This window comes from Staurois parvus, unplaced genomic scaffold (assembly GCF_062004578.1).
Source record: "Staurois parvus isolate SC_StPar_1 unplaced genomic scaffold, SC_StPar_1.0 ptg001056l, whole genome shotgun sequence".
NCBI lineage: Eukaryota > Metazoa > Chordata > Amphibia > Anura > Ranidae > Staurois > Staurois parvus.
In genome coordinates, this window is record NW_028318852.1 from 132,501 (window position 1) to 144,954 (window position 12,454).

Consider the following 12,454-nt stretch of genomic DNA (forward strand, 5'->3'; position numbering starts at 1 on the left):
TGGTGGCTGTTCAGGTGCACTGGACCAATGGTGACTGTTCAGGTCCACTGGACCAATGGTGACTGTTCAGGTCCACTGGACCAATGGTGACTGTTCAGGTCCACTGGACCAATGGTGGTTGTTTAGGTCCACTGGACCAATGGTGACTGTTCAGGTCCACTGGACCAATGGTGGTTGTTTAGGTCCACTGGACCAATGGTGACTGTTCATGTCCACTGGACCAGTAGTGACTGTTCAGGTCAACTGGACCAATGGGGGCTGTTCAGGTCCACTGGACCAATGAGGGCTGTTCGGGTCCACTGGACCAATGGGGGCTGTTCAGGTCCACTGCAACAATGGTGGCTGTCCAGGTCCACTGCAACAATGGTGGCTGTTCAGGTCCACTGCAACAATGGTGGCTGTTCAGGTCCACTGCAACAATGGTGACTGTTCAGGTCCACTGCAACAATGGTGGCTGTTCAGGTCCACTGCAAAAATGGTGGCTGTCTGTGCCCACTGCACTAATGTTGGCTATCCAGGCCCATTGAACCAATAGTAGCTCTCAGGGCCCAATGTGAAAATCAGTGCTGTCCAAGACCACTGCATCAATAGTGGCTTTCTGAGCCCACAGTACCAGTGGTGGCTGCCCAGGCCCTTTTAGGTGGAACTCCGCTTTAAACGGATTGTGTGAATGAGGAGTCAGCTGCCTCTGCCAGCGCACAGGTGATAAAGCCGCATTTTGACACTGGGAGGTAGCAGCACCAAGTATTTGAACTGGTCCAGGCATCACTTTGATTGCATCCGGTGGATCGCACAAGCCCTTGAGATCCCTTATAGCCTACGTGTTCTGGGCCCTGTTGCAGTCAGACGCTCTCTGTCACACCCGGCACTTTGCAGGCCTCCAGACGGGAACGTTCTCAAACTTTGATGATGGCTGCTGATAGATGGTAGGGTAGACAGGATAATTCAGTCCTTCCCAAGGGCGACCATTCCGCATACAGCAGATGCGTGCTCTGTTATTTATGACAGAGGTATATAGAACTACGCCAGATGGCGCTTCCTAAAACCTTCAATGCCGGGACGGGTTACTTCGGGGACATTCTATGGCATGAATATTGTAGTATAGCTGCACAGAGCGCATTGCTGAGCCGTGGAAGCATAGGAAATTACGCTTTCATTCATTTTATATTTTACTTACCCAAATGTTATCATAAATGTCATACTTGGTGGTTTCATACATTGTTTCTTTTTTTTTTCTGGACACAACAAAAACATTGCATGTTATTATTTTGTGTTTTCATATGCAGCCAGCAGGTGGAGCCCTAATCTAATCTTCATGTTTTCTGCGCTCTTCTTTTCTGTTAAAAAAAAGTGTATACAATCAATAGCTTAAAGCGGAGCTCCACCCAAAAGGGGAAGTTCTGTTTTAAGCCTTTGTCCTTCGCTCCCCATTAAGGATTGGCACCTTTTGGGAAGAGGGGACCCGAATTTGACAGGTACCCGCTCGCACTTCCACTGTGATCACCTAGGCCAGGGGTAGGCAACCTGCGGCTCTCTAGCTGTTGTGGAACTACATTTCCCATGAGGCATTGCAAAGATTACAAAACTGCCAGTTACAGCTATGACTTGCAGAGGCATGATGGACCTTGATAGTCCTACCCCTGACCTAAGCGGAAGTTGCCTTCCCTCGCCCACCCCTTCGCTCCCCGTAGTCTTTGAGGACACGTGACAGGTCCCAGAAGACTATGGGGCCATTCACAAAGTGCAGTGCTTTTTGCGCATGCGCAGTGGGCACCCGGCTGTGAAGCTGTCACAGCCGGGTGCCCTCACTAAAGATGCCGGCTCCAGGGAGAGAAGACAGCCAGTGAAACCAGTGGTGGTGAGGACCAAGGGACAAGTAAGTGGCTGTGTTTTAAAAGTCAGCAGCTACAGGTACCCGCCCCCAGTTCCGCTGCGATCGCCTAGGCCAGGGGTAGGCAACCTGCGGCGTTCTAGCTGTTGTGGAACTTCATTTCCCATGAGGCATTGCTACATTACAAAACTGACAGTTACAGCTATGACTTGCAGAGGCATGATGGAACTTGTAGTCCTGCAACAGCTGGAGAGCCGCAGGTTGCCTACCCCTGGCCTAGGCAATCGAAAGTTGTTCCCCCCTCTCTCCATGTAGTCTTCTGGGACACGTGACAGGTCTCTGAAGACTACGGGGCCATTCACAAAGCGCATCGCTTCTCACGCATGCACAGTAGCGACCCGCAAACTCTCACAGCCGGGTGCCCACACTGAAGATGCCGGCACCGGAGAGAGAAGACGGCCGGTGACACCAGACGTGATGAGGACACCGCCGGACCGAGGGACAGGTAAGTGTCGGTATTTTAAAAGTCAGCCGCTACAGTTTTTGTAGCTGCTCACTTTTATTTTATTTTTTTTCAGCTGGAACTCCGCTTTAAAGTGGAACTTTGCTCTCTCAATCTACTTTGACAATTTTAAATCCTTATGCTGCCAGCCTTAGTAAATAGATAGAAACATACAGTATATTATATTTACTTATTTTAACCTTTTTTTTTACATTTCTTGGTTACTTCCTGGTTTTCGTGCCTAGGCAAATGAGGTCATACATCTCAGGAGTCTGTAGGAGTGGAGGAGGGATTTTCTCAGTTACCCCAGGTCCACACCTAAGCTTTTTCTGACACATTTTGCAGAAATGCAGTACAGTCCATTTAACATGATTTCCTATGGGAAAGGTTCACATCTCTACGTTTTCACCCGATGCGTTTTTTGGAAAGGGTCAGGGACTTTTTTGAACGCAAGAAAGTTGCTTTTTTGGTTTTATGGATTTCAATAGAAAGGCTGCAGAAAAGCATTTATTTTGCTGTGTTTTTGCTATGTTTTTTTGATGAGTTTTGCATTTTAAATCTGCATAGAAACAAGACAAATTTAAAAAATGAAAAAAAAAAGACCCTTCAAGCCTCAAAATGCAATCAAAATGCGGCAAAAACACAGCACAAACTCAAGTGCAAAAATGCAAAACAAAACGCAATGCGGAAACAGCTCAAACGCAACCTGCGTAGGTTTGAACCTAACCTTACCCCTGGTTCACACCTAAGCGTTTTCTGCCACGTTTTGCAGAAATGCAGTGCAGTCCATGTAACATGATTTCTTATGGGACAGGTTCACATCTCCGCGTTTTCACCCGCTGTGTTTTTTGGAAAATATCGGGGACTTTTGCACAACACTGCATTTTTGGTTCTATAGACTGCAATGGGAACGCTGCAGAAAAGCATGTATTGCGTTTTTGCCACATTTTTTTATGTGTTTTTGATGAGTTTTAAATCTGCCTAGCAACAAGAAAAAAAAAAAACGCAATGCAGAAACGCCTCAAACACAACCTGCATAGGTGTGAACCTAGACTTAAAGCGGGGCTCCACCCAAAAAGGCAAGTTCCGCTATAAGGACTGCTCCCCATTAAGGATTGGCACCTTTGTCCTCCCTCCCTCCCTGTAGTCTTTTGGGAAATGTGACAGGTCCCAGAAGACTACAGGACCATTCACGAAGCGCAGCGCTACTCGCGCATGCGCAGTGGTTACCCAGCTATGAAGACGCAAGCTATCACAGCTGGGTGCCCACACTGAAGATGTTGGCCTCCTGGAGTACAGGAGTACGCTGGTGAAACGAGCTGCGGGGGGACACACCACGGGATCGTGGGACAGGTAAGTGGCTGTTTTTTAAAAGTCAGCAGCTACAGTTTTTGTAGCTGCTGACTTATTTTTTGATAGGTCGAGTGGAACTCGCCTTTAAGGGATATGGATTGCAGATTCCAGGAAGTAAACTCATCTGCCCTTACTTAAGATGGCCGTGGCTAGAAATGCTAGGGGGGGGGGGGGTTGTTTTTCATAAGTGATTTCTCAGCAAAATAAAGCATAGAGACCTGGATGGATGGATGGAGACCTGGATAGATGGATGGAGACCTGGATGGATGGATGGAGACCTGGATGGATGGATGGAGACCTGGATGGATGGATGGAGACATGAATGGATGGGGAGTTTGCTTTGAATGTTGTAAATTAATTAAATATCGTTTTTGGTGTGTGCTGCTCAAGTGCAGCGTAGTTCCGCTTTAAATTTCTCACCCTGACTTGTGTCTTTTTAGGGTCACTCTAAAGGTCCGTATCTTGTGAGCGCGCCGTTATCCACCATCATCAACTGGGAACGAGAATTTGAAATGTGGGCACCAGAGTTTTATGTGGTGACATACACTGGCGATAAGGACAGCAGAGCGATAATTAGGGAAAACGAATTCTCCTTCGAGGACAACGCCATCAAAAGCGGGAAGAAAGTGTTCAGAATGAAAGTAAGGACACTGGGGTTCAATGCCCATGGATAAAGCATTTAAAAATATAAATGTCCCCTGCATGATGTCATGTAGGGATCCTACAGCTCTGGCCAAAAGTTTTGAGAATGACACAAATATTAATTTTCTGAAGTGTACGGCTTCAGTGTTTTTAGATCTTTTTGTCAGATGTTACTCTGGTATACTGAAGTATCATTACAAACATTTCCTAAGTGTCAAAGGCTTTTATTGACCACGACATGAAGGTGATGCAAAGAGTCAATATTGGCAGCGTTGACCCTTCTTTTTCAAGACCTCTGCAATTCCCCCCGGCATGCTGTCAATCAACTTCTGGGTCACCTCCTGACTGATGGCGGCCCATTCTTGCATAATCAATGCTTGGAATTTGGTGGGTTTTTTTGTTCACCCGTCTCTTGAGGATTCACCACAAGTTCTCTATGGGATTAAGTTCTGGGGAGTTTCCTGGCCATGGACCCAAAATTTAGAAGTTTTGTTCCCCAAGCCATTTGATTATCACTTTTGCCTCATGGCAAGGTGCTCCATCATGCTGGTAAAGGCATTGTTCTTCACCACACTGTTCTTGGATGTCTGGGAGAAGTTGCTCTCGGAGGATGTTTTTGGACCATTCTTTATTCATAGCTGTGTTCTTAGGCGAAATTGTGAGTGAGTCCCTTGGCTGAGAAGCAACGCCACACTTGAGTGGTCTCAGGATGCTTTACTGTTAGCATCTTCTCCAAACAAGGTATTTTCTGCATGCCCCAAACGATCGGAAAGGGGATCCATCAGAGAAGATGACTTTCCCCCAGTCCTCCGCAGTCCAATCTCTGTACCTTTTGCAGAATATCAGTCTGTCCCTGATGTTTTTCCTGTAGAGAAGTGGCTTCTTTGCGGCCCTTCTTGACACCAGGCCATCCTCCAAAAGTCTTCTCCTCACTGTGCATGCCGATGCACCACACCTGCCTGCTGCCATTCCTGAGCAAGCTCTGCACTGGTGGTGCCCCGATCCCACAGCTGAATCAACTTTAGGAGACGGTCCTGGTGTTTGCTGGAATTTTCTTGGGTGCCCTGAAGCCTTCTTCACAACAATTGAACCTCTCTCCTTGAAGTTCTTGATGGTCCGCTAAATGGTTGATTTAGGTGCCATCTTAGTAGCAGCAATATCCTTTCCTATATCCTATCCTACTAAGTGACATATCAGCATGGAGGTCACTCCACTTCCTCAAACTAAATCTTTCTAAAACTGAGCACTTAGTATTCCCCCCAGCCCGTGCCCCCTCCCCCGACTTCTCCATCAAGATCAATAATGCAAGCATCAGTCCTTCCCCTCATGCCAGGGTACTAGGTGTAATCCTAGACTCCCATCTGTCCTTTCAGTCACAGATCCAATCACTGTCCAAATCTTGTAGACTTCACCTCCGCAACATCTCCAAGATACGCCCATTCTTAACCTCGGAAACCACCAAGCACCTTATTCACTCCCTTGTTGTCTCTCGCCTTGACTATTGTAACTCCCTCCTCATTGGCTGACCTCATCGCAGGCTATTCCCTCTTCAGTCTATCATGAATGCTGCTGCCAGACTCATCCACCTTACTAACCGTTCTGTATCTGCCACCCCTCTCTGCCAATCCCTCCACTGGCCTCCATTCAATGTCCTCCATCCCTCTCTGCCAATCCCTCCACTGGCCTCCACTTAGTGTCCTCCACCCCTCTCTGCCAATCCCTCCACTGGCCTACACTCAGTGTCCTCCACCCCTCTCTGCCAATCCCTCCACTGGCCTCCATTCAGTGTCCTCCACCCCTCTCTGCCAATCCCTCCTCTAGCCTCCACTCAGTGTCCTCCACCCCTCTCTACCAATCCCTCCTCTAGCCTCCACTCAGTGTCCTCCTCCCCTCTCTGCCAATCCCTCCACTGGCCTCCACACAGTGTCCTCCACCCCTCTCTACCAATCCCTCCTCTAGCCTCCACTCAGTGTCCTCCACCCCTCTCTGCCAATCCCTCCACTGGCCTTCACTCAGTGTCCTCCTCCCCTCTCTGCCAATCCCTCCACTGGCCTCTATTCAGTGTCCTCCATCCCGCTCTACCAATCCCTCCACTGGCTTCCCATTGCCCAACGAATAAAATTCAGAACATTAACAATAACATATAAAACCATTTATAACTCCGCCCCAAATTACATCACCAATCTTGTCTCCAAATATCGCCCAAACCATCCTCTCCATTCCTCTCACAAACTCCTGCTCTCTAGCTCCCTTGTCTCCTCCTATGCACATCTCCAGGACTTCTCCAGAGCTTCCCCCATCCCCTGGAACTCTACCCCAATTTATCAGACTATCGCCTACTCTGCGCACTTTTCGGCAATCTCTGAAAACCGATCTCTTCAGGGAAGCCTATCCTGCCCTCAGCTAATACTGGAATCTTCTACTCCTCCTACCAGTCCATCCCCCACAGTTACTACCTTTTGTACCACTAGCCCCTCCCTCTTAGATTGTAAGCTCCCAGGATCAGGGCCCTCCTAACCCTCTTGTATTGAACTGTATTGTTGCTGTATTGTCTCCCTTTATATTGTAAAGCGCTGAGCAAACTGTTGGCGCCATAAATCCTGTATAATAATAATAATATAAATCCTGAATAATAATAATAATATAAATCCTGAATAATAATAATAATATAAATCCTGAATAATAATAATATCCTTGCCTGTGAATCCCTTTTTGTGCAAAGCAATGATGACGGCATGTGTTTCCTTTCAGGTAAATTAATATTGGTGTCATCCTCCAAACTTTTGGTCAGGGCTGTACTTTCAGGACACAGTGGGGGAGATTTTCTAAAACTGGAGCCCTCAGAATCTGGTGTACATGGCAGCCAATCAGCTTCTAACTTCAGCTTGTTCTATGAAGCTTTGACAATAAAACCTGGAAGCTGATTGGTTTCTGTGCAGAAGGGCACCTGATTTGACACTCTCCAGCTTTAGTAAATAAACCCCACCGTCCCCTACTCATTCAGGACAAAGCGATAAAGTAACTGTAACTTCCATGTTTTACCCCTTTACTCTGCAGATAGCAAAAACTACTTGTTGATCTGCCAGAAATGTACTCCGCTCCAAGATCCTGCTGTGGGCTGACAAAATGCAGCATTTTCGTAGACTGAGTGGTGTCAGCCCTGCCTAGTTGTCTTTTGCTAAACTACTCAGCCACTCCCATTCTCAGATGTCTACAATGTAGCCTCCCTAGTGGTCTGATTATGTCAGTATTTCTGTGCTCAAAGCGGTACATTTTTGTGCATGGAAATATGTCGTTTTTTATTGTCGGCCTGTAATTTTTAGGAATAACTCCCTGAAATCTGTCCGGACAAGAGTCTAGTAAACATCCCGGGGAGGATACAATTTGAAACACAAAATCATAAATTATAATTTAATAAATAATCATAAAAAATAATAATATAATAATAATAAATGTAATTCAATAATATAATCAAACCAAAAACACTGAAATGTGAAATAGAGCGCCAAATTCGCACATCGCTGAGCTCAGTCGCAGAATCGTTTTCAGTGTCTGATGAGGAATTTCCCCCACCAATCATTATCACTCAATTCTGCAAGTGGTTCTGATTTACTATCGCTGTTCTCTAGCCGGTCTAAAACCGCGTCTGACCTAAAGGGACGCTTTTTGGACGCCATGGACGTTTCTCAGTTTCCAGGCAGAATGGGCGGTAAAAATGCAGGCAGGGCGCCGGACAAAGCACTCGGGACAAAATGTATGTGAAATGGTTTGATACAGGAATGTTACACTATGTGATTTTAGTGAATTAAGTGAATGTCACTTTTTGACATTTTCAAATTTCCCGCCAGTTCCGTCCCCCGTACGTCCCGACGCTCGCAGGGAACAGAACCCGGAAGACAGACGCCGGCATCCGCTGAAGGAGATGGCCGGGGACACTGCAGGAGGAACATCGCGGGAGCGCAGGACAAGGTAAGTGCAGAAGAGATCCCGGAGCAACGCTGCAGTGTATTCCCGAGTGTAGCTCGGGGGGGTTACCGCTTGTGGTGCTGAAACTTTACCCCGAGCTACACTCGGGAATACCACCAGGGAGGTTAAAGCGGAGCTCCAGCCAAAAGGGGAGGTTCTGTTTTAATGCTTTGTCCCCCGCTCCCCATTAAGGATTGGCACCTTTGGGGAGCGGGGGTTAGCAGGAACCCAAATTTGACAGGTAACCGCTCCCACTTCCGCTGCGATCGCCTAGGCAATCGGAAGCGGAAGTTGTCCTCCCTCCTTCCCTCCCCGTAGTCTTCTTGGACAAGTGACAGATCCATGAAGACTACGGGGCCATTCACAAAGGGCAGCACTTCTTGTACATGCGCAGTGGGCAAGCTGGCACAGCCGGGTACCCACACTAAAGATGCCAGCCAGGGAGAGAAGACGGCCGGTGAAACCAGCCATGGTGAGGACACCGCTGGACCGAGGGACAGGTAAGTGGCTGTATTTTAAAAGTCAGCAGTTACAGTTTTTGTAGCTGCTGACTTTTTTTTTTCAGGTGGAACTCCGCTTTAAAGGCAACAGATAACAACTAGGGAGGCGTAATGGACTCTAATATGTTACCACAGATAATGACAGTTCTGAAACCAGAAATGATGAGAAGCTTCTGGCTTCTGTTGTCTCAAGCAAGGATGCTGAAAGCCCGGTACTATATCATTGTCTTTATTAATCACGAATGCTGTACAAACTACTTACAATTGTAGGAACGAATACAAGATACAAAATATTACAAGTATGCATATAGTCCACATTTCCATGTGCTATCTGAACGTCCCACCATTGGCAATGGTCTGTATGTGATAAGAATACACTGAAAACGTACTTAGCTTGGGCTATAGTTTGTGATTTCCGTAATTTATTTAGTTATTTATTTCAGGTACTTATACAGCGCCGTCAGTTTATGCAGCTCTTTACATATATATTGTACATTCACATCAGTCCCCGCCCCTGAGGAGCGTACAATCTAAGGTCCCTAACTCACATTCATACATACACATACTAGGGACAATTTAGACAGGAGCCAATTAACCTCCCAGCATGTCTTTGGTTTGTGGGAGGAATAAACATGTCCCCAGGCTCCTCATGCCATTGTTGCAGGAAACCAGGTGCTCTCATAGTGTCATCCCCAGATGAAGTGCCTTCTTTTGTCTTGTGAAGTCCCCTCTGGGATAGACCTTCCTTTGTGTTATGAAGTCTCCATCCTTTTTAGTTCATCTTGTTGTTATGGAATCCTTGCACATGCCTGCGTTATTTAAATGCCCCCCCCCCCATATCCTGCCAACATCACTTCCTGTTTTGCTTTTTATGAACCAGTTAAACAAGTTAATTAGCATTTGAATAGATAAACAATGGCTAAGTGGTTAGCACTTCTTGGCAGTACTAGGGTCCTTGGTTCAAATCCCAACCACGGCACCACCTGCCTGGAGTCTGCATGTTCTCCCTGAAAGATAAGATTTACATCCGCTGAACAGATCTGTATTTCATTTCAAATGAAAATTATGCCAATATGATGATAATAATAATATTAAAATAACCTTCCCTTACAGTGCCGCCCAAAATTGAAGATTCTTTTTATAATCAAGCAGCACAATGGCTAAGTGGTTAGCACTTCCACCTGGCAGTACTCGGGTCGTTGGTTCAAATCTCAACCACGGCACCACCTGCCTTGAGTTTGCATGTTCTACCTGTGCCTGCATGGGTTTTCTCCGGGTACTCCGGTTTCCTCCAACTCTTTAAAGACATGCTGGGAGGTGAATTGGATCCTGTCTAAATTGGCCCTAGTATGTGTATGTATGAATGAATATGAGTTAGGGACCTTAGAGTGTATGCTCCTCGGGGGCGGGGACTGATGAGAACGTACAATAAATATGTAAAGCACTGCGTAAATTGATGACACTATATAAGTACCTGAAATAAAGATCAACTATTTATGCTATTAAAAAAAATCACTAAAGTAGCCATGGCAACACAGCGTCATTCAGTACAGAAACGATCCACAAACGGATGTTCAGTAATCTTTCTGCGTTCTCATGCGCCGACACACGCCATGCCCATTTGCTTAACATTTTCCTCTCTTATCCAGAAAGAAGCTCAAATAAAATTCCACGTGCTGCTCACATCGTATGAACTCATTACGATCGACCATGCCGTCCTGGGCTCCATCGAGTGGGCGTGTCTGGTGGTGGATGAAGCTCACCGCCTCAAAAACAACCAATCGAAAGTAAGTCATTGCTGAAACTTTGCCTGTTGAAGGGGATTGTTTACCAGATCCTTCCTAAAGCCGTAGTTAGAACATTGGCTTGCCATGGATGTCTGTATAGGGAGAGTTGTATGTTACCCCTCCACTGTGTCCTTCCCAGGAAGTTAGGATTTGTTAGCCACCTCCCGTCCGGCCGTTGTATATTAACGACTGGGCGGTCGCAGTGCAGGGGCGGGTGGACGTTTATAAACGGCCTCCCCGCCCCCTGCTTGTGCGCGCTCCCTGGCAGCACCGCGATTCGGTGTTCAGCTTTAAGGACTGGTCCCTTGCTCCCCATTAAGGAAAGACACCTTTGGGGAGTGGGTACCCGAAATTGACAGGTACCCGCTCTCACTTCCCCTGCGATCGCCTAAGGCAATCAGAAGTGGAAGTTGCCCCCCCCTCCGTGTAGTCTTCTGGGACATGTGACAGGTCCCAGAAGACTACGGGGCCATTCACAAAGCTCAGCGCTTCTCTCTCATGCGCAGTGGGCACCCGGCTGTGAAGCCACAAGCTGTCACAGCCGGGTGCCCTCACTGAAGATCCCGGCGCCAGGAACACAGGGCGGCCGGTGAAACGGGCTGCGGGGGAGAGAACACTGCGGGATCGAGGGAAAGGTAAATGTCTGTTTTTTTAAAACTCATCAGCTACAGCTGCTGACTTTTTTTTTTATTGGAACTCCGCTTTAGTATTTATTGACAATCAAAGGGTTAACTGTGTGCCTAACAAGTGTTAAGTGTTTACTGTGTGCTGATTTTACTGAGAGTTGTGCCAGTTTTATTCTCTGCTTTGCAGGGAAACAAAAACTGCCACATTTCCCCTGTCAAGACAGAGCTCTGTGTTGTTTACAGTCACAGAGCTGTTTCCTGTCATCGGCTCCACCAAACGGTGGGTCCCGACCATAAATAATTGGCTGGGACCCACTAACTGGCTTGTGTTGTAATGAGTTATAGCAGAGCCGGGGCAGTGCACACGCACCCCCCCCCCATCTGGTAGAGCCAGATCACGTATCAGATGTGATCCAACCCAAAGCGGCCACTCTGCAGAAGTGTATCGTGGGGTGGTCTACAACTGGATAAATCAGACTGTACACAAAACCATGATCCCTGTATTAAGGGGTCCTTTAACCCCTTCCAGTCCGGACACTTTCCCCCCTTCCTGTTCAGGCCAATTTCCAGCTTTCAGCGCTGTCACACTTTGAATGACAATTGCGCTTTCATGCAACACACCCATATGACATTTTTAGCATTTTTTTTGAGACAGATAAAACTTTATTTTGGTATTTATTCACCGCTGGGATTTTTATTTTTATTTTTTTGCTATATAAATGAAAAAGACCAAAAATTTTGAAAATGTTTCTTATAAAATTTTGCAAATAAATAATCTTTCTTCATAAATCTTGGCCAAAATGTATTCATCTATCTTTTTAGTAAAAAAAAAAAAAAATAACCCAAATATGTTTATAACCAAACAGTTTTCACATTTTTTTTTTACATTTGTTTTTTATTTTTTTATATTATTATTTATGTGTTTTTTTAACATACCGTCACCCTAGCACCATGGTGACACTGTACTACTTGTGGGGGGTGATTTTTTTTTTTTTCTTTAACACTGATTGCTTTTACACCCATAAAGGCTGTAAAAGCAATCATTTCTCCTTCTCTCTGGCTGCATTCCTGCAGTCATTGAGAAATACTGTGAGAGCTGTGATTGGTCGCAGCTTGTCACATGGTTCGAGGCTGCTGTGAATAGCCCTGTACCATGTGATCTCTGTGATCATTCACAGATTTCATAAGTAGTAAGCAATGATGTCAGAAGTGACATCTTGTTTACTTTTGCTCATATGATCACTGAT

General features: G+C 46.3%; 1 protein-coding gene across 1 annotated transcript in view; it reads left to right on the forward strand.

Moving 5' to 3' along the window:
* CHD5 (chromodomain helicase DNA binding protein 5) overlaps nt 1-12,454 on the forward strand; it is a gene marked incomplete at its 3' end in the record, with an annotated part of 151,006 nt that overhangs the window by 82,314 nt on the left and 56,238 nt on the right. The window contains exons 13-14 of the mRNA XM_089658184.1: nt 4,127-4,327; nt 10,444-10,581. Coding sequence (XP_089514310.1) covers nt 4,127-4,327; nt 10,444-10,581 — 339 coding nt within the window. The remainder of the gene's footprint in view (nt 1-4,126; nt 4,328-10,443; nt 10,582-12,454) is intronic.